The sequence below is a fragment of the Bos grunniens genome, chromosome 9 (genome assembly GCF_055505025.1).
Source record: "Bos grunniens cultivar Pamir isolate PY7600 chromosome 9, Bosgru_T2T1.0, whole genome shotgun sequence".
NCBI classification, from domain to species: domain Eukaryota; kingdom Metazoa; phylum Chordata; class Mammalia; order Artiodactyla; family Bovidae; genus Bos; species Bos grunniens.
In genome coordinates, this window is record NC_141173.1 from 90063021 (window position 1) to 90081351 (window position 18331).

Consider the following 18331-nt stretch of genomic DNA (forward strand, 5'->3'; position numbering starts at 1 on the left):
GCTGTCTTTTCACCTTGCTAATAGTTTCCTTTGATGTGCAGAAGCTTTTAAGGTTAATTAGGTCCCATTTGTTTATTTTTGCTTTTATTTCCAATATTCTGGGAGGTGGGTCAACTCAAAATGGATTAAAGATCTAAACGTAAGACCAGAAACTATAAAACTCCTAGAGGAGAACATAGGCAAAACACTCTCTGACAGTTTTAAAAAACATATGTGTATGCTGTTTGAATGAGAAAATCAAAAGACATAGAAAAGTCACATCAAGCTGGGAGATGATTAAGAGGGAGAGAGTAAACTTTCCTTTGGAAAACAAAAGAATCTTTCGTCATTCAAATAGTTGCTCTTTTAAAACAGCCTTTAAAATAGATACATATAAAAAAGAGACAGAAATGGGATGTATTCTAAGATGTATTAAAACTTATAACAAACTAGTATATTCTACTATACTTAATAATGAATTAATATTTATACTATTATATCATTATTAATATTATTATATATCTTATATTTATATATAGTTACATATATACATTATTACTACATTCAGTTATACTATATACTGCTCTTAATATAACTATATGCTGCTAATACAATTAACTACATACTGCTAATATAATTAAGACTGCAATGGAAAAGTAGATCAAGATCACAAGACAGAGTCCAGAATTAAAAAATCCAGTTTTATACAGAAACCTATTATTGGATGAAGTTGACATTACAAGTCAGTGGGAGAGGTTGTTTACATAGCGTGGTGTTGTGGCAGCTGGCAAGAGTTAAAGGGTCCCAAGACAAGGAAATCCAGGGCAGTGGTGGCTTGGAAGCCCAGCTCTAGAGTCAACAGTGGGCAGAAGTTTCCAGGTGACTCTGATGCTGCTGATCTGGCATATAACACTCAGTCGTGTCCGACTCTTTGCAACCCCATGGATTGTAGCCCACCAGGCTTCTCTGTCCATGGGATTCTCCTGGCAAGAACACTGGAGTGGGTTGCCATTCTCTTCTCCAGGGATCTTCCTGACCCAGGGATTGAACCCAGGTCTCCTGCATTGCAGGCAGATTCTTTACCATTTGAGCTACAGGGAAGTCTTGCTGACCTGGACCACACTGGAAACACCACTGGCCTGGACAGACTGCTTGTAGCATGATGCATCCCTACTGTTTCTGGTCAACCTGTAAACCCCACAAGGAGGCATGGCATTGGGGGTGGGAGTGTGCTGTGCCCAGTGGTTTGGGGTTGGGGTAACGGTCTGGACCTGTCCTCGGTGTCGGCAGCTGTTTGGCAGCTTCACTTTCTGTGTCCAACCACTCACTGCCTCAAGAATGTGTCCAGCAGGATGTAAGCTTGGGCTGGGAACATGCATCTGTGAGGCCCTGATGTGAGGATTCCTCTGGGAGATTCGGATTTCTTCTAGACCACCTATGGCATCAGATGCAGGCATCTGTGCAGCTGACCCAGGACTTTCTTCTCCTGATACAACTGGGCCTTCTACATTCTATTATGATCCTGCTTCTGTATTAGGTAACAGGTAAAAAAGAGAAAACAAAATTGCATCTGAGTCCTTTTACCATGACCATATTTTAGAAAGATTATGTCCAAGTCCCACTGGCATCCTTGGTTCCTCGTTGTTCGGCCTGTGTTACGGCATATCGCCCTGTTTTTCATTAGCCAATTTTCAACTTTCCAACTTTCTTAGCATTCCAAGATGCTCCTGCCTGACAACAGAGTTCAAGTGAATTCCTCTGCTTCCCACCTTCTACCCAATAGCAGACAGAACTCCCCCTCTGTCTGAGAAGCCTTCAGCTGCCCTGCAGAGAACAGGCTCCCAGAAGTGCCCCCACCAATGTTCCCAGTTCCTTCACTTGCTCATCTGAATGAGGAGGGTTCTCCGCGAGTTTATGCCCCTCTGTGATAGTCCCAAATAGATTTCTGGTGGATATTTTAAAACTCTGAGGGGCAGGTCAGTGAGTAGCCAGAAACTGAAGAATAAAAGTCATTCCTTTTAGGTTTCATCATCTCTGGGTTACTTGAGGTACAACAATCGGTCACAATTATCACAATATATTATTAAATCTAAAATTGAAATGGCCATGCTGGGTGAAGCACCTTCTCTCGCCACCCAAATTAACATCTTGGTGCTGCATCGGACTAAGCCGAAAATTGCCTCTGTGTGCTTGCAAACCACGCTGCCTCCACGTCCATGGACTCTTTCAAAAAATACCGCTCTATAACATCACCCAGGAGACAGAGATGACAGAGGAGAGGAAACTGTATGCCAGAACCTGAAGACAGACCGAACCAGACTTAATTTCCCTTTTCTCTTCCAAATTAGAGATTGCTTCTGTTTGGTTCCCTTCTAGTGTCCTCATTTATCCTTTATCCCAAATTTCAGGACAGAATCAGTGGAGGAAAATACAGATTCTCTTGTATGTCAAAGGCCCAGGGATGGCATTTTAATGGGTAATGAAACAGGAAGGGATGAGGGCTCAGCTGCAACTTGACTCCGGAAGAGTTTGAAGCATCTTTGCCACCCACACCGGGCATTTAATACATACTTGTGATGTGAGTGTGTGTTGCTATGCCTGGGGATTTGGGGTTCTATTCAGCATATCTTCTGAGAAAGTTTTATTTCTGTCTAACTCCCTAGGGGCATATTTGGTGATGGTGGACTGGTGGGCGGGGGCAGGGAACCCAGCTATTGGGACTGCTCTCTGGTCCATCCAGAGCAGCTAGAGACCCTGCTTTTCTAGTCTTTTCTATCGGCTCTCATAAATCTATTCCCTCCACCTTTCTTTGCTTTATGATCTCTTAAGTGGCTTGCCAATAAAGTTTTGTAGCTCTAATTTCTTAATATTTGGCCCTAGGGCACAGGCTATAAATCTGTCTGCCCCCACCTGTCTTTTGACAGTAAATCTCGGCCCTCAGCTTGCTGAACTGCCCATCCAAGACTTCTGAAGGCGTCTCTTCTCAGTTCTTACAAAAACAAGGGGAGCTGAGCTGCCCCATTTCCAGGAGGCAACATTCCTGCTCCCTGGGCACAGTTTCCACAAAAACCTTTCAGTGAGTCACTACTTTTACTTTCTAACTCTTTATTTTTCCTCCTCTTCATCCTAGGTTTATGGGTTTTCTCTTCCCTCAGTTTTTCTAACATTTTCCATTTGTGCAAACTTCATTACCAAGATATTAATCCTACTCTTCATCTCTTCACCCGGCCCTTCCTCACTCACCACTTGGGTAGGGGGACATGACTCCCTGCCTCTGGGCCACAGCAGGGCTCTGGACAATCCCTACTCTGGAAGTCAGAGCCTCTTTAACAGCCAACAGTGTTCTTTTAGTCCCTTAATATTCTTCCAAAGCCCCTTTCTCATCCACAAAGCCTTTGGTGACCATCTCTCTCTCTGCTGCCAGGGAAGCTGCTGGGACAGGCGAGGATGCTCCAAATGGTACCCTGTGTCCTCTCCTTCATTAGGCATGGAGACCGCGTGAGCTCTAGACAGAAATCCTAGTCTTATCTGTGGCTGGCTTGGTCCTTGCTAGACGGGTCATGTTGCCATCTGGGGGAAGACAGCACTTCATGGTTTTAAAGTTTACTTTCACAGGGGATTCCCACTTCTGTCCTTTTCCAATGTCCTTTCCTCTAAGTCTTGAAAATATTTAATAGAAATGCTCATGATGCCTTCCATTCAGTGTTTCACAGGGGTTTTAGAAAGGCAGAAATGGGACTTGAAGACTTGTCTTAGTCAAAGCTACATCACTTTCCCAGCCACATTTAGCATCTGACCCTTCGGTGATGGGGAATGAGTAGTTAAGTCAGTTAACTGCCATGTGGAGAAGTGACTCTGAAGGCTTGGGCTGGCCTCCACCATGACTGATGCGTCCTTGTGTGGTGATTTCCATAGCTGGCGACACATGTCTCTTCAAAGCCCAGACTGCTCTAGAAACCAGCCCAGGGCCTCCAGGTACCCGGAGCCGGGGTGACTGGGAAGTGAGGGAAGAGCCCAACTGAAGAGGAACCACCTCAGATGAGGGCACAGAGCATCCTTCAACTCCAGTGTCCACCACTGCTCACAGCCTTCCCAGAAGCAGAAAGACAGAAATCGTGACACACAGGTGTGTGTCTTCTTCAGAAAAGAACATCTCACCTCTGATCTGTTCCCTAAGCAGGAAAGAAGGAATAACTTGACAATATAGAGCAGGAGTACACCATGGGAGGTAAGTTCAGTCCAGGGAAGTCAGTCTAACAGTGATCTGCAAAGGCAACAGGGAGATGGCTTGTGAGCCGAGTCTTGTGAGGCAGGAAAGAATGAGTAGAGAGAACAAAATGTTGGAGCTAAGATGGTATAGAGGAGTGCTTTTCAACAGTTAGTAGGACTTTAAAAAAAAACCAACAACAACAACAACAAAAAAATGGGCTTCTTTCATAGCTCAGCTGGTAAAGAATCTGCCTGCAATGCAGGAGGCCTGGGTTTAATCCCTGGGTTGGGAAGATCCCCTGGAGCAGGGCACGGCTACCCACTCCAGTATTCTGGCCTGGAGAACCCCAAGGACTGTATAGTCCATGGGTTCGCAAATAGTTGGACACGACTGAGCGACTTTCACTTCACAGGATTAAAAACCATCTCAGGCTTCTGTCAGCTCCCAGGCTGGACCCCCCAGAGACTTCATTAGAAGGTCTGCTGTGAGCCCAGAAATCAGAAAGCCTAAAAAAAACCTCTGAACCCCTAGGTAAGAAGGTACTCAGGCTATGAACAATATGAAAACTATGGAAGGAAATTCCAGGTAATTCTGAGTGCCTCAGTCGGGTTTAAATTCCCAGTGTAGAGCAGGATTTGTAAACTAAATAACTGTGGGAGTTAGGCTGGTACAGGTAATGAGGGAGGCTCACAGGCCATTTGCGCAAGTGTAATAACTGTCTCCTCTTGTTCTTCAAAGGAAGTGGTCATGTCACTCCAGCCATTACTGTCATGTGGGAATATGTGTCCAGGACATGTGAGCTTTCCACTTGCAAGAGAAGCCAGAAACTTGGATTTTAAATAAATCTTCCTCCTTTGATTATTCAACGGTGGATTAAATGACCACGAGCACCAAACAGCTCCATGAGAGCCATGAGTTGGCAAGATGAGATGGACAGAATAAAATCTGAGGACTTGAATGATAAACTAAAATTATATTTCCTCCGCTAGATGATGAAAACAAGATTCTGGAGCAAAGAAGGGGTCTGAATGGAAATGTGCTTCAGGGATATTCCCGTGTTTTTTTTGGTAAACCTTGGGATAGAATGGAGAAGGGGCCTCAGTCAGGAGATTACAGGTGGTTCCTCCAATTGTGCAGGGAGAACAGAAAAGAAAGGAGAATAGGAAAGGTATGAAAGATGCTGGGAGGCACCTGGGAGACAGCTGGGAGATGTGACTGGCTGTGGAAGGAGAAGGGAGAAGTTATCCAGAGTTCTGTCTAAATATGTACTACCTCTGTTCATCCTTTTTTCCTTTTTTTTTTTAACATACACTTATGTTTCAGCTTCATTTATTCTACAAAAGAAAGATAACTCAGGTTGCATTCTGGAGAAGGCAATGGCAACCCACTCCAGTATTCTTGCCTGGAAAATCCCATGGATGGAGGAGCCTGGTAGGCTGCAGTCCATAGGGTCACTAGGAGTCGGACGTGACTGAGTGACTTCACTTTCATGCATTGGAGAAGGAAATGGCAACCCACTCCAGTATTCTTGCCTGGAGAATCCCAGGGATGGGGAAGCCTGGTGGGCTGCCGTCTATGGGGTCGCACAGAGTTGGACACGACTGAAGTGACTTAGCAGCAGCAGCAGCAAGTTGCATTCTTAGAAGTGCCTGCTTAATAGGGAAATTCAGAGTCATTTCTTTCGGAAGGAAAAAAAAGCACAGACAAAATATTTCATAGTATCTGTAATAAATGCAAATAAATTGATACAAACAAAACTTGGCTTTAGCAAACTGTACATACATAAATATCATTTCTTTTACTATAACATTCAACTTTTTTTTCACATAAAGCCTTCCATGATTTTTATTTATTACATCCAATGTTTCTTTATACCTTTAAAAAAAAGTGCCTTTTAGATTTACAGCTTGTGCTTCTAATGCAAGGTTAGAACATCATGCCCCCAAAGAAAACAAGGTAAAAAGGAAGCTGCCATATAAGCTCTTAAAAACTGTATGTTACAGGGTCTTCAAATCTCTTCAGCACTGGTTGGCTGGTAGATTGTTCGATGCCAACATGGTGCTCAGGCAGCATCACTTGTTGAACGGATGGAGCAGCACTGTGGGAAAGCTGCCCAGATGGTCTCCGGAAGTCCCTGGGCACACACAGGATGGGCCAAGGGCCCAGAGTTCACGTGTCCAGGGAGCGGTGGAAATCTTGACTCTCTTGAGTGCTGAGGCTCAACCAGAATTTCTTCCCAGCTTCTGTCCTCTATGTGCCCTCCCCCATCACCATTTACCGTCGCCTCCGAAGCTGCGATTTGCACACATGGGAGGGGGAGGTGGGCGTCAGCTGCCGTAACGAGGGCGTCCGCCAAGACTCACGTCCTCTCTTTGCTCTTTTGGGATTGCCCTGGGCCAAATTCCTCCTTAGGCGACCAACAGCAAGCTGCAGAGAGCATCTGCTTGGTTCAGAGAGGAGGAGGGCCGTTGGTGTATCTGAGCATGGGGTGGAATGATCGGGCAAAATTGTTGGAGAGGGCACAACTGTAGTCTTCCTCTGACATGGGGACTAGGCAGGCCAGCCCAATGAGAAGCAGCAGGAGGAGCTGAAGAGGAAGAGCCGCTCGGAGGACTCTGAACAGGAAGGCTCGGCCGGACCGGGCTGGCCGAGGCTCAGAAAGGGAGGAATCGGAGCCACCTCTTATGGACCTGAGAGAAGAATCGACATCAATAACTCAAGTATCCCCAGTGTTGGGTGGATGCTGCTGTATGCTTCCTCCCCTTTGGTTAGGCTGAACACAACCCAACCTGGCAGTTAGCTGCCAGCCTTCTGCAGTAAACCCAGGTGACCTACCCACCACCAAATGAAGAGTTGTTTGGAAACTGCACTGATGGAAAGCAGACATTTAGTCGGTTAAAGGTAACTAACTGGGTTCAAATTCCACCCCTCGATTTGGCAAAACCTTTTCCAACAAAGATAATTGCTCTACACACACTCTACCAGCATAAATTAAGTAGACCCGGGATAATTAAAATGTAGATGTTTGATGCAGTACATTTTTGGTGTAAGAATATCAAGAGCAACATTAGGCACAATTAGTGGCTGTCGGGATGACACAAGGTCTTCCTCCCGTCTAGCTGTCCTGGACGTGCCAGAGTCCGTGTAGCAAGGACAAGGACAGCTGCAGTCATTTTGCACAGACCCACAGAGTTGAATTAACCTTAGAGTATACCCTGGTTTCATCTTGCACTGAGTCAGCGACTGGCCTAATATTAGCGGATTCCAAGGCTGTAAGAGTAAGTGTGGCAGTGGAGTCAGTCTACACAACACAGGTGCTGAATGATACTGAATCCAGGGTGATCCTTCTGTCACTGGCTCCATGAATTTGGGAAACGGACACACTATTTCTGAAGATAGATTGTGCCTTGAAAGCTCCTTCTAGACCCAATGTTCCACATTTTCCTATCTTCTTAAATTTCCCCATCTACTTTTGAAACAGTGCATTAGAGATGAAGCATGAACTTCAGAATTCATAAGAAAGACTGCCTGTGAAACACTGAATATGGAAATAGGCTCTGGGTGGGGGGTACTGCTTTCTCTTTGTAAGCATCCATTAATGTTTTGGTTACTAGTGCAGAAGAGGAGGAAAGCAATGTTATTTACAAGAGGAATTGTGTACACACACACACAACATTGCAGAAGCAGAAAGAACAGATGTACCAAGGAGACTCATTCCCCACACCTAGTCTGAATTCTCTAATGGTTTGATGGTAAGGGCATTGATTGTGAGACCACAGGAGAGGTATACAGGTACGAACACTGTATTGGTCACTCTGTATGCTTATCTCATGAGAAAACACAGTCTCCAGCTACCTTGAAAAGAAAAGTGAAAGTCGCTCAGTCATGTCCGACTCTTTGAGACCCCAGGGATTATACAGTCCATGGAATTCTCCAGGCCAGAATACTGCAGTGGATAACCTTTCCCTTCTCTAGGGGATCTCCCCAACCCAGGGATCGAACCCAGGTCTCCCTCATTGCAGGCAGATTCTTTGCCAGCTGAGCTACAAGAGAAGCCCAAGAACACTGGAGTGGGTAGCCTATCCTTTATCCAGCAAATCTCGACCCAGGAATTGAACCGAGGTCTCCTGCATCTCAGGCGGATTCTTTACCAACTGAGCTATCAGAGCTACCTTATTAGCCACTAATTTCGGAAGCCAGATTACACTGGTATCAGTGAGGAGTGGCACCAAAGAAAATGTTAAGATAAAAAACAGAAGTAATCCCCTTAAAAGGGAACAGAGGGACTACTCAAAACTCTTTCAATAAATTCACAAAGAAATATGTGAAACAAACAGTCTAGACCAGCCCCGTAGAAGCTCTGAGCAGCAGCTCTCAGAGCGTGATTGAAAAAAACAGACCCCTGGCCTAAATTGGGACTGGGTTCTTTTCCGGTCTACAAACCTTGAACAACTGACTTCACCTCTATGCTACAACCTCTTCTTCAAATCCTTCAAATTAGACTAGACAGGCTTCCAACTTGCAAGCTCCATGTTTTATGCACTTTATGTCTTCCAGTAATTGGTGAATGTAAAGAGGTTACCAACTGGGAGGCCACAAGAGTTCAATCACCATCTAGTGGTCAAATTGATTAACTGCCCTCTGCTAGGACCAATGCTCAGAAACACTGTTTTGTGAAGATGCGCTATGTGCGTGCACGCTCAGTCTCCTCTGGCTCTTTGTGACCGCATAGACTGTAGCCCACCAAGCCCCTTTGTACATGGGATTTCCCAGGCACAAGAACACTGGACTGGCTTGCCATTACCTTCTCCAGGGGATCTTCCTGACCCAGGGCATAAAAGAAGTCTGTCACATATCTATTAATTAGAACTTTCTCTAGCTACCTAACTGTAAAATATTCGTCCTGAGATAAAGCCTTAGAGTAGGTAATCCATCTTCTGATTTTGTAGATAAATAACTAACAAAAGTTCACATTTACTCTTCTAACTGCTGGATAACAGAAGCATTTGTCTCTCACTTCATCCCCACAGCAGTCCTTGGTGTTCCTGTCCCACCTTCATTTTATAGCCGACGTAAAGGAGGCACAGAGGTTAGGCAACCCACTCGAGGTTACACAGCTAGCATGGCATAGAATGAAAACTTCAACTCTGGTATTCTAACTTTTAGAACTTAGGCTTTATAAATAGAGTAAATCACGTGCCCCAGTTGACAATTAAAGGAGGAGCTGTATGGACTTCCCTGGTGATCCAGTGGTTAAGACTCTGCCTTCCAATGCAGGGGACACAGGTTCGATCACTGGTCAGGGACCTAAGGTTCCACATGCCTTAAGGTGCAGCCAAAAAGTAAAAAATATAAAAAAGGAAGAGCTCCAACAGCATGTCTCTGTAATATTTTGCTGTTTGGTGGCATGAATGAAGGCCATTCAGGTCATATTTACGTCATGGGTATCTCCCATGTAGAGGCAAAGAAGGCAATATCTTAAAATACTTGGAGATGAGTGGTTTCCTCATGTCTAGAATAAATGCTTTTAATCATAAAGCCTCACAGCTTTACAGAGACCACCAAGTCAGGATATGGACACAGGGACATTCTATTTTGAGGCAGCTGTACAACTGTGGGCAAGTAATTTAATCTCTCTGGCCTTCAGTTTTCTCATTTGCAAAGATGAGAGTGCATTAATCTCCTAAAAACTTCTTGGTTCTGACAGTTTATGAATTCAGTGGTTTAAAGTGTCTGGAGAAGGATGAGACAGTCACCCATGAGCTCTGGACTGAATGATCTGAAAATAGGCCCTGGTGAACAACACTCTCCACCTGTCAGCTATCTGATGACTTAAAAACAAAAGAGAGCTCCATGTTTCTTATTATTCAGTATCTGAATAAAATGAGGGAGATTTCAAACTGACTTTTTCTTTAGGAGACACTTTAGGACATTAGTGATGGGCAGATTCATGCATATCATTAAGAATCTGACTGACAGAGCTGAACAGCCTGTTTGTCAATTATTAGCTTCTTTGAACAATTAAGCCAAAGATCGAGATCAAAACAAGGGCTACACATTGACTAGTCCACTCCTGAGAAAAGCAAGACAAGGTCACCATCTTTGGATGACAGGCTCAGATGCCACAGTCTACTGAAGGACATGGCACATTTAACAGCATCAGAGCATTCTGTATCAACATTTAATTAGTGCAAGCTTTCTAATGTTGAAGAATGCCAGCCTGGGTAGAAATAATGGGCTAAGATGGGGACAAAGAGAACACACAGTGCTTAGTGATTTTCCATGCACTTGACTGCTCTTGGAAATGTCCAGTTGGTCTACTGAAAACAATGCCGCCCGCGTGGGGCAATTACTAAGGTTTCAACAGTCCCAAAGTTCTCTCTCCTTAGGATGAACCTGTCCCTTCTAGTATTAATACTAGCAGGTTAATGATACCAAGTAAGTGAGTACTTTTAATATTTAATCTATTAATCTAAATTCAATTAAGTTTCAAGAGTCTTGGGGAATCTGACAGGAGGAAGAACAAAAATCTCTCACTCCTCCCTCTCCAAGGGCCTTACTCTACAAACAGATGTGGTGGAGGCTGAGTTGACAGAGGAAAAACTAAATGTGTAAGCTCGCTTAAGGAACTTAATCAATGGAGATATTTCGGGTAACCTTGTCCTGCAAAAACATGCTTATTCTCTACAAGTAAACATTTATTTTATAATTTTTCTTACTCCCCTCACTCATTCAAATTTGAGGGTAAAAAAACTGCCTAGGCATTGTTTCATCTCTTTCCCAAAATATGTGTAGTTGTGGGCACTCTGGCCATGGAATTCTCCAGGCCAGAATACTGGAGTGGGCAGCCCTTCCCTTCTCCAGGGGATTCTCCCAACCCAGGAATCGAACCCAGGTCTCCTGCATGGCAGGCAGATTTTTTATTAGCTGAACCACTAGGGAAGCCCATGCCTATGAACACACCACAGCAAAGAAAGTCTCAGAAGGGCTGTGAGAAGCCTAAGGAGTGAGTGTGCATGTGGGGTGCAACTCATCTCAAAAATTTTACATCACCAAGGAAATAAAATGAGTTAATTCTGTGCATATGTCACTGAAACACAAATGAAAAGACACTTTCGACTCATCTTGTAACTTGTGAGCAAACACCGGTAGCAGAGGAATAGAAAATTTTGTGAGGAAATATCAGGTTGTCTGTGATCTTTTCTGTTCTTGTGTGAGTGATCTTTATTCCCTGGGTATGTGGTTCAGAAGACAAATTTTCAGAATCAACTTAGGGTTTGTCTCCCCTTATTCCAAAATGAATATCCTGGCTGGTCCAAAGCTATCTCAGGCAGCCCACGGTAGCCCCAGCCCTGGAACCGCTGTTTCAAGTAAGCCTCTCAGGAGGTGGTGCATTGGTAAAGAATCGCCTGCCAATGCAGGAGATGCGGGTTTAATCCCTGAATTGGGAAGATCCCTTAGAGAGGAAAATGGCAACGCACTCTGGTATCCTTGTCTGGTAAATCCCATGGACAGAGGAGGCTGGTGGGCTATAGAGTCCATGGGGTTGCAAAGAGTCGGACATGACTTAGTGACTGAGCACATATGCACACGCACGCACACACCCACACACACACCCATTAAGAGCCTGCAGTTGGGTGGAGTGGTTAACAAGCTAGGATTCAAAGTAAGAGAGACCTGGTTTCAAATTCTATATCTTCATGCCTCTATTTCCGGATATCCTTGTCTATAAAATTGGGAATGAACATGTTGGGAGGATTAAATAAGGAAATGAGATAACAGATATATAACGCTTAGCATGGTCCTTAGAATACACTAAATGCTAAATAAATGTCATCAACTTATCATTCTTATCTGTATGATTAAAGCAAGGGTGTGCTGACTCACACCCTCAGGGATATTGCTAGATTCAGCCTTTTCTTCCAGGGAAATAGCCCTGATTTATAGCAGTACTTTCAAAGAGGTGATATATTTTTCCAAAGTGTCTTAGTTGTTCCCGGGAAACACTGGGAATGCAGACCTCAAAATATACACGAAACACAGTGGAGCCTGCCCTATAACTAACTGTCCTATGCCAGGGTGTCCGACCGCCTCGGGGGCAAGGTTGTTTTAGGCTGAGGCCTTTGAGAGCTTTGAATAAATAAATCCCCAAAGGAGGACAGAAAAGACTTGCAAAAAAAATTCCACAAGAAACTGAAGTGTTTACAGTGAGGCCCTCATGTACGTGTGAAAACCCCACTGTGCCTGCTTAAATGCTCCCTCGAACACATTTTAAAATGAAGTCTTTTTTCCCCTCTGTTTCAGTGTTTCAGCCAGTCATTCGCCCCTTATTCTGTCTCAGCTCTTTGTGTAAAAGGTGCCAAAGACTAAAGAGGCCCAGGGAAGATTTACATGTTACAATTCTCAGCTTTGGAATGAAGTCATCATTTCCCTCTATGCAGACTACGGAGGAGTTTTTCCTTTGCCTTGCAGGAAATTGGAGTAAAATCTTCCCAGGTGTGAACTTCAACTAATCTATAGTAGAATTTTGAACATTAATTGGCTCTCAGGTTAGATAATTTCACATCAAAACTGGAGAAAAAGTGTCAGCTGGGCCATCATAAACATGGCTTCAAAAAGCCATGCATCTTAAGTATGTTTAATCTCAAAAATTCTGAATAGTTACTAGGAATGTATGCTTTCAAATGTTTTGAATATTAAAGAGTCTTGATTTAGGGGATCCCTAGATTCTGACATATCACTATTCTTTTATGACACGAACCATATTGTATTAATTTTGTGGGTCCTGGGCCTAAATGTAGTAGGTGTATGGTAAACACTGGTATCAGTCCATTGTTAGCCCTAGAATATCATGTAAGAGAACAGAGGACAATGGCTCTAGAATCAATCTGAAATATACAGCAGGCAAACAACTGATATTCTTAATATCTGACTTTAAACCACAAAAAGAATATAAGAACCCTCCCTTCAAACAAATACCCAGCTTCTTTCAAGTCAGCCTCTTTGCTCTCAGAAAGAATACATGCCGAAAATTTTCCCATCACAGATGGCTGCGGTCAACGTTCTCAACTGTTTGTGCTTGGGCAATAACCTTTGAAGTTTGCTGGGCCAGTGCAAGATCAAACGCGAGGTAATCTCCAGTCCAATGTAAAGGAACACCGTGACAGCCTGGATTGTGAGAGAAGTTAATTCTTTCCCAGCAGACTCTCCATGTTATTGTCCACGTGGCTGCACCCCAAAGAGAGGTGCCAAGGAGTTAAGGATCCAAGAATGTTCAACCACAATCCGCCTGCCAAGGTGTTTGCCAACGTTTGCCATTCAGGTGAGGATCATTTGTATTTCAGGTCCTGTAAGCAGCAAAGTGGACACCGTGCTGTGTGCTCAGAAAGATGTTAATCAACAGTGCTGGACAGAGCAGAGCTGAAGGCACCTTGCGGATGTCACACTGAGAACGTGGCTGCCCCAGCTGCAAAGCCCCATTAGGAAATGTGTCGAAGCCCTTGCTGCCCTGAGAAATGAGGCCTTTGACATTTCATAAGGCCGGGTGGCTGTCTGAAAGAACAGGGGAAATTGGGAACCAAAGGGTGGTTGCTACCAGTATGGATACTACTAATAACATAAGAGCTTTTCCCCTTCTCATCACCATCATTTACGTCAACTACAGAGTGTGTCTCTGGTATCCTTAAAGGAACTGTGGGGACAGGATGCCCCGTCTCTGTCCATGACACATCAGTAATTTGTGGCGAGAAGATGGACTTCATGAAACAGTGATCTCTCTACAGTACATGATGTCTTTTTTATAGGGGGCTAAGAAAACATCAGCACACCTGGAGAAGCCCATCGTGATCTTCAAAAATCCCCATGAGTTTTTCTCCATTCATGTTTTATTATTGATATTTTGTTACAGACCACACCCCCCCAAAAAAAAGCCCCACAAAACTGTCATCAAACCAAACCAAAGGGAAAGAAAAAAAAAAAAGCAAAACATAGTGAAGGGAAGCTTAAAACCAGAAAGCAGATCATGATCTGTTCTATACTACACAGCTGAGTGAAAACGACTAGAAGCAAAGGCTGGTCCCTTTAGCACACAGCTGGAAAGCTAACACTCTGACTCAGGGCCTGTTTGCGCTTCCTCATCCCCCACCCTCCTTCCAGGAACTGAGATTCCAGCTCAGTGGTGAGACAAACCACTTTTAAAAGTGAACTTCTGGCGACTGGAATGAAGAGTCAGCTTCCACGGACAGTATTTTCAAAAAGTTGTCTGGGGAAATGTGAACTGATTAGTGAAAGGGCCGGGGGCACAGACGTCACACCGACAACGAAGAAGGCAAAGCATCACTAACTGCAGAGACAGGGACTGTTGGAAGCCAGGCGTAAAGCAGAGCGGCAGCTGTGAGGAGGCTATCTGGAGGTCCCCGGGCGGGGGGGAGACTGACTGCTCGTTTCCGGAGGGAAAGAGCTGGCCGAGGGTCAGGAAGGTAAGTGTGTGTGCTGGCTGAAGAGGAGTTTTAGGAGAAGCAGAAGAGAGAAGGTGCCTATAAATTTTAAGTGATATCAGATTAGGACTTGCCATGTTGAGACTCCAAAACCCACCATCTGGATAAAACACGAAAATAAAATAAAAAGCTGGGGGTGTTAGTAGATTTTATTCAGATTTGTGGGTTCTGGGGATGGTAAAATAATTCATTGATCTATACCTATCTTATTGTAAAATCTAGAAATAAAGAGGATGATAAAATTCTGCCATGAATCAAATGGCACTGTGCCATCAGTGACGTTGAATCTTTATGAGGACACAGAATAAACATCATTGGATGAAAAGTACTGGATGGCCTATGTATAGTTAAACAAAATTTTGGTAGGGTCCAAATATTTTACGCTCTGAGATTTTCTCGTACTTTCCACTTAGAAAATTCTCTCTCAATTTATTAGGAAAGGGTGTGGACTGAAAAGAGTAGTTTCTCAACTACCCTGAGGCAGACCAAATAGAGGCCTGACTAAATCATGGACAATTTTCATCATCCTCTTGGAGTTCTAGAACAGTGTGGAAACCAGGAGAATAAGGTACCTGCTATGTGGACTGTTGACAGAGGGTCCAGGCTGTGAGAGACTACATTTGCCTCGTGGCTGTTTGCAATGAACAGGGGTAAAGAAAGAAGAATGTTCAGTCCAGGCAAATAAAGACGAGCTACTGATGAAAACTAAAAGTGCAGCAAAGGAAATATAAACCAAATGCAATGATCAGTACCCACGAATCAAGGAAACTGGCTTTTCTTTGGTTGAAGAAGCAAAATCAATGAACATCTATATTACTCATCACTGAAGAAACATGGATGGTGGTTTGGCATGCATATCACAGAGGGTACATTTCCCCCCTTTTTGTGGTAAAAACATAAATGACTACACCACCGAAAGATCTCTGCATATTTAATTACAATGAATATAAACTGCAATATGTTACGTTACGGACTTCAAATATACTTTACATATTTTTTCATCTTCCAGTACACTGGAACAATATTACAATTCTTGGCAGGTAGGTCAAAAATAATGATGAAGTGAGACTGTTCTGTGTATAGTGATGAAGACTCAATAAGTTAAATACTCAAATAAAGGCTAAAATTTGACTTGAAAAGCCAGTATTCCTTCACATTCTTAAACTAGGATCTACAGGAAACTAGTGAATGTAGTAAAAATAAAAAAAAAATTCTAAAAAGATAATAACATTTATCAGCATAGAATTTAAGTGTTTATAACAAAAAATACAAATGAAATCAATATTTCTAAAAAGTAAAGAAATGGAATGATAATCAAAATGAATATAATCATAAAGCCAGACCAAAAAAAAAAGAAAAAAACAAAACGAAAAACGAGCCTCTAATTACACAGAGAAATCAAGGTAGAGAGGGTAGCAGGGGCCAAAACTGGTCTTTTCTTCCTCATTGTGTGCCAGGGAGACAGCCCCATAACAGGCCTTGTGCGTGAGTTATCTTGAGCTGGTGCCACTCTGGGGGCAATACAGTCACAGAAAACCTTCAAGACCACCTTCAGGAGCTTCTCTGCTTGAGAGTCAGCAGAACCCCCGTTGGTCTTATAAACTCAATGGTCTCGTGAGATGCTCGGTTTTGTCCACCTCTGCCTGAGGCGCCCCTCTATGTGGAGCCGACCTTTCTGAGGTGGACTATGGCGGTGGTGGTTTGAAGGGAGGGGCCGCCAAAGGGACAAGGGGCACCGTTGTATTAGAAATGGCCCTTGGAGCAAGAAAAATAATTTGTCTCCCTGCTTATGAACTGCAACGTTGAACCCTGATTCTTCTGAAAAACGGAACTGTTCTTTTCGCTCCTGAGTGCTTGTGGAGAGGGTTCAAGGCAGGACTGAGGAAATGGAGCTCTTCCGTGTCACAGAGTGACAACCCCACGCTGCCTGAGGACCCCTGCTCTGCAAGGGGAGAGCCCTTGGACCCTGCGTCAGGTACAAAGGCCGTCGCGCCCCCGTGTTCCCTCCCTTGGGCCAACTGAAAGTAACCCGTGGGAAGTTACCGTTTTCTGTCTGTTTGGGGTACTTCTTCCCGAGGTAGGACTCACAGATCCTGAGGTGTCCAGTTCGTCAGCAGAAGACCAGGAAGACAGATCCTACGTGAGAAACAGATGCTCTTAATGATGTCACGTCCCAGAGCCATGGTGGCTTTGCGATCTGCAAAGTATTTCCCACCCCATCCCCATCTTTGGGAAAAAGAGAAGGGGAGGAATAGAAATGCAGACGTAGAGAAGACATGTGTGGACATGGCGGGGAGTGGGGGCCACAATGGATGAACTGGGAGATTAGGATTGACATAAATACATGACCATGTGTAAAACAGAGCTAGTGGGACTCTGCCTTATAGCACAGGGAGCTCAGCTCAGCGCTCTGTGGTGACCCAGAGGAGTGGGGTGGGGGTGGAGAGTGGGAGGGAGGTCCCCGAACGAGGGGATGTATGTACACGTATAGCTGATTCATTTAGTCGGACAGCAGAAACTAACAACACTGTAAAGCAACTATACCCCAGTTTAAAAAACAAACAAAAAATAGAATCAGACAGTTGCAGTAAAAGCAGAACCTAATTCTTCTACTGTGTTGGGCTTTCCTGGTTGTAGTTTGGGCTTTCCAGAAAATAGAGGTATTTATTTATTTAATAGCTATGTTTTAATAGCTAGGTATTTAAGAGCTCTGTCATTACTGGGTCACTTGAAGCTTTGTCATCTCACACGCTAGTAAAGTAATGCTCAAAATTCTCCAAGCCAGGCTTCAGCAATACATGAACCATGAACTTCCAGATGTTCAAGCTGGTTTTAGAAAAGGCAGAGGAACCAGAGATCAAATTGCCAACATCCGCTGGATCATCAAAAAAGCAAGAGAGTTCCAGAAAAACATCTATTTCTGCTTTCTTGACTATGCCAAAGCCTTTGACTGTGTGGATCACAATAAACTGTGGAAAATTTTAAAAGAGATGGGAATATCAGAGCACCTGACCTGCCTCTTGAGAAACCTATATGCAGGTCAGGAAGCAACAGTTAGATCTGGACATGGAACAGACTGGTTCCAAATAGGAAAAGGAGTCCGTCAAGGCTGTATATTTGTTACCCTACTTATTTAACTTATATGCAGAGTACATCATGAGAAATGCTGGGCTGGAAGAAGCACAAGCTGGAATCAAGATTGCTGGGAGAAATATCAATCACCTCAGATATGCAGATGACACCACCCTTGTGGCAGAAAGTGAAGAGGAACTAAAAAGCCTCTTGATGAAAAGTGAAAGAGGAGAGGGAAAAAGTTGGCTTAAAGCTCAACATTCAGAAAACGAAGATCATGGCATCTGGTCCCATCACTTCATTGGGAAATAGATGGGGAAACAGTGGAAACAGTGTCAGACTTTATTTTTTTGGGCTCCAAAATCACTGCCGATGGTGATTGCAGCCATGAAATTAAAAGACGCTTACTCCTTGGAAGGAAAGTTATGACCAACCTAGACAGCATAGTAAAAAGCAGAGACATTACTTTGCCAACAAAGGTCCATCTAGTCAAGGCTATGGTTTTTCCAGTGGTCATGTATGGATGTGAGAGTTGGACTGTGAAGAAAGCTGAGTGCCAAAGAATTGATGCTTT

The 18331-nt window shown here is 43.9% G+C and overlaps 1 protein-coding gene across 23 annotated transcripts in view; it reads right to left on the reverse strand.

Annotated features, from left to right (window-relative positions):
* Positions 1-5898: 5898 nt before the first annotated feature.
* SYNE1 (spectrin repeat containing nuclear envelope protein 1) overlaps positions 5899-18331 on the reverse strand; it is a 500805-nt gene continuing 488372 nt past the window's right edge. For 20 of the 23 annotated variants that reach the window (XM_086318390.1, XM_086318389.1, XM_086318388.1 and 17 more), the window contains 3 exons: positions 16729-16821; positions 15258-15316; positions 5899-6879 (listed from right to left, as the gene is read on the reverse strand). In XM_086318390.1, the coding sequence (XP_086174516.1) occupies positions 6639-6879; positions 15258-15316; positions 16729-16821 (393 nt within the window). In that variant the 3' untranslated portion in view covers positions 5899-6638. The remainder of the gene's footprint in view (positions 6880-15257; positions 15317-16728; positions 16822-18331) is intronic. The other 3 variants (XM_086318392.1, XM_086318391.1, XM_086318398.1) reach the window with 2 other exon arrangements.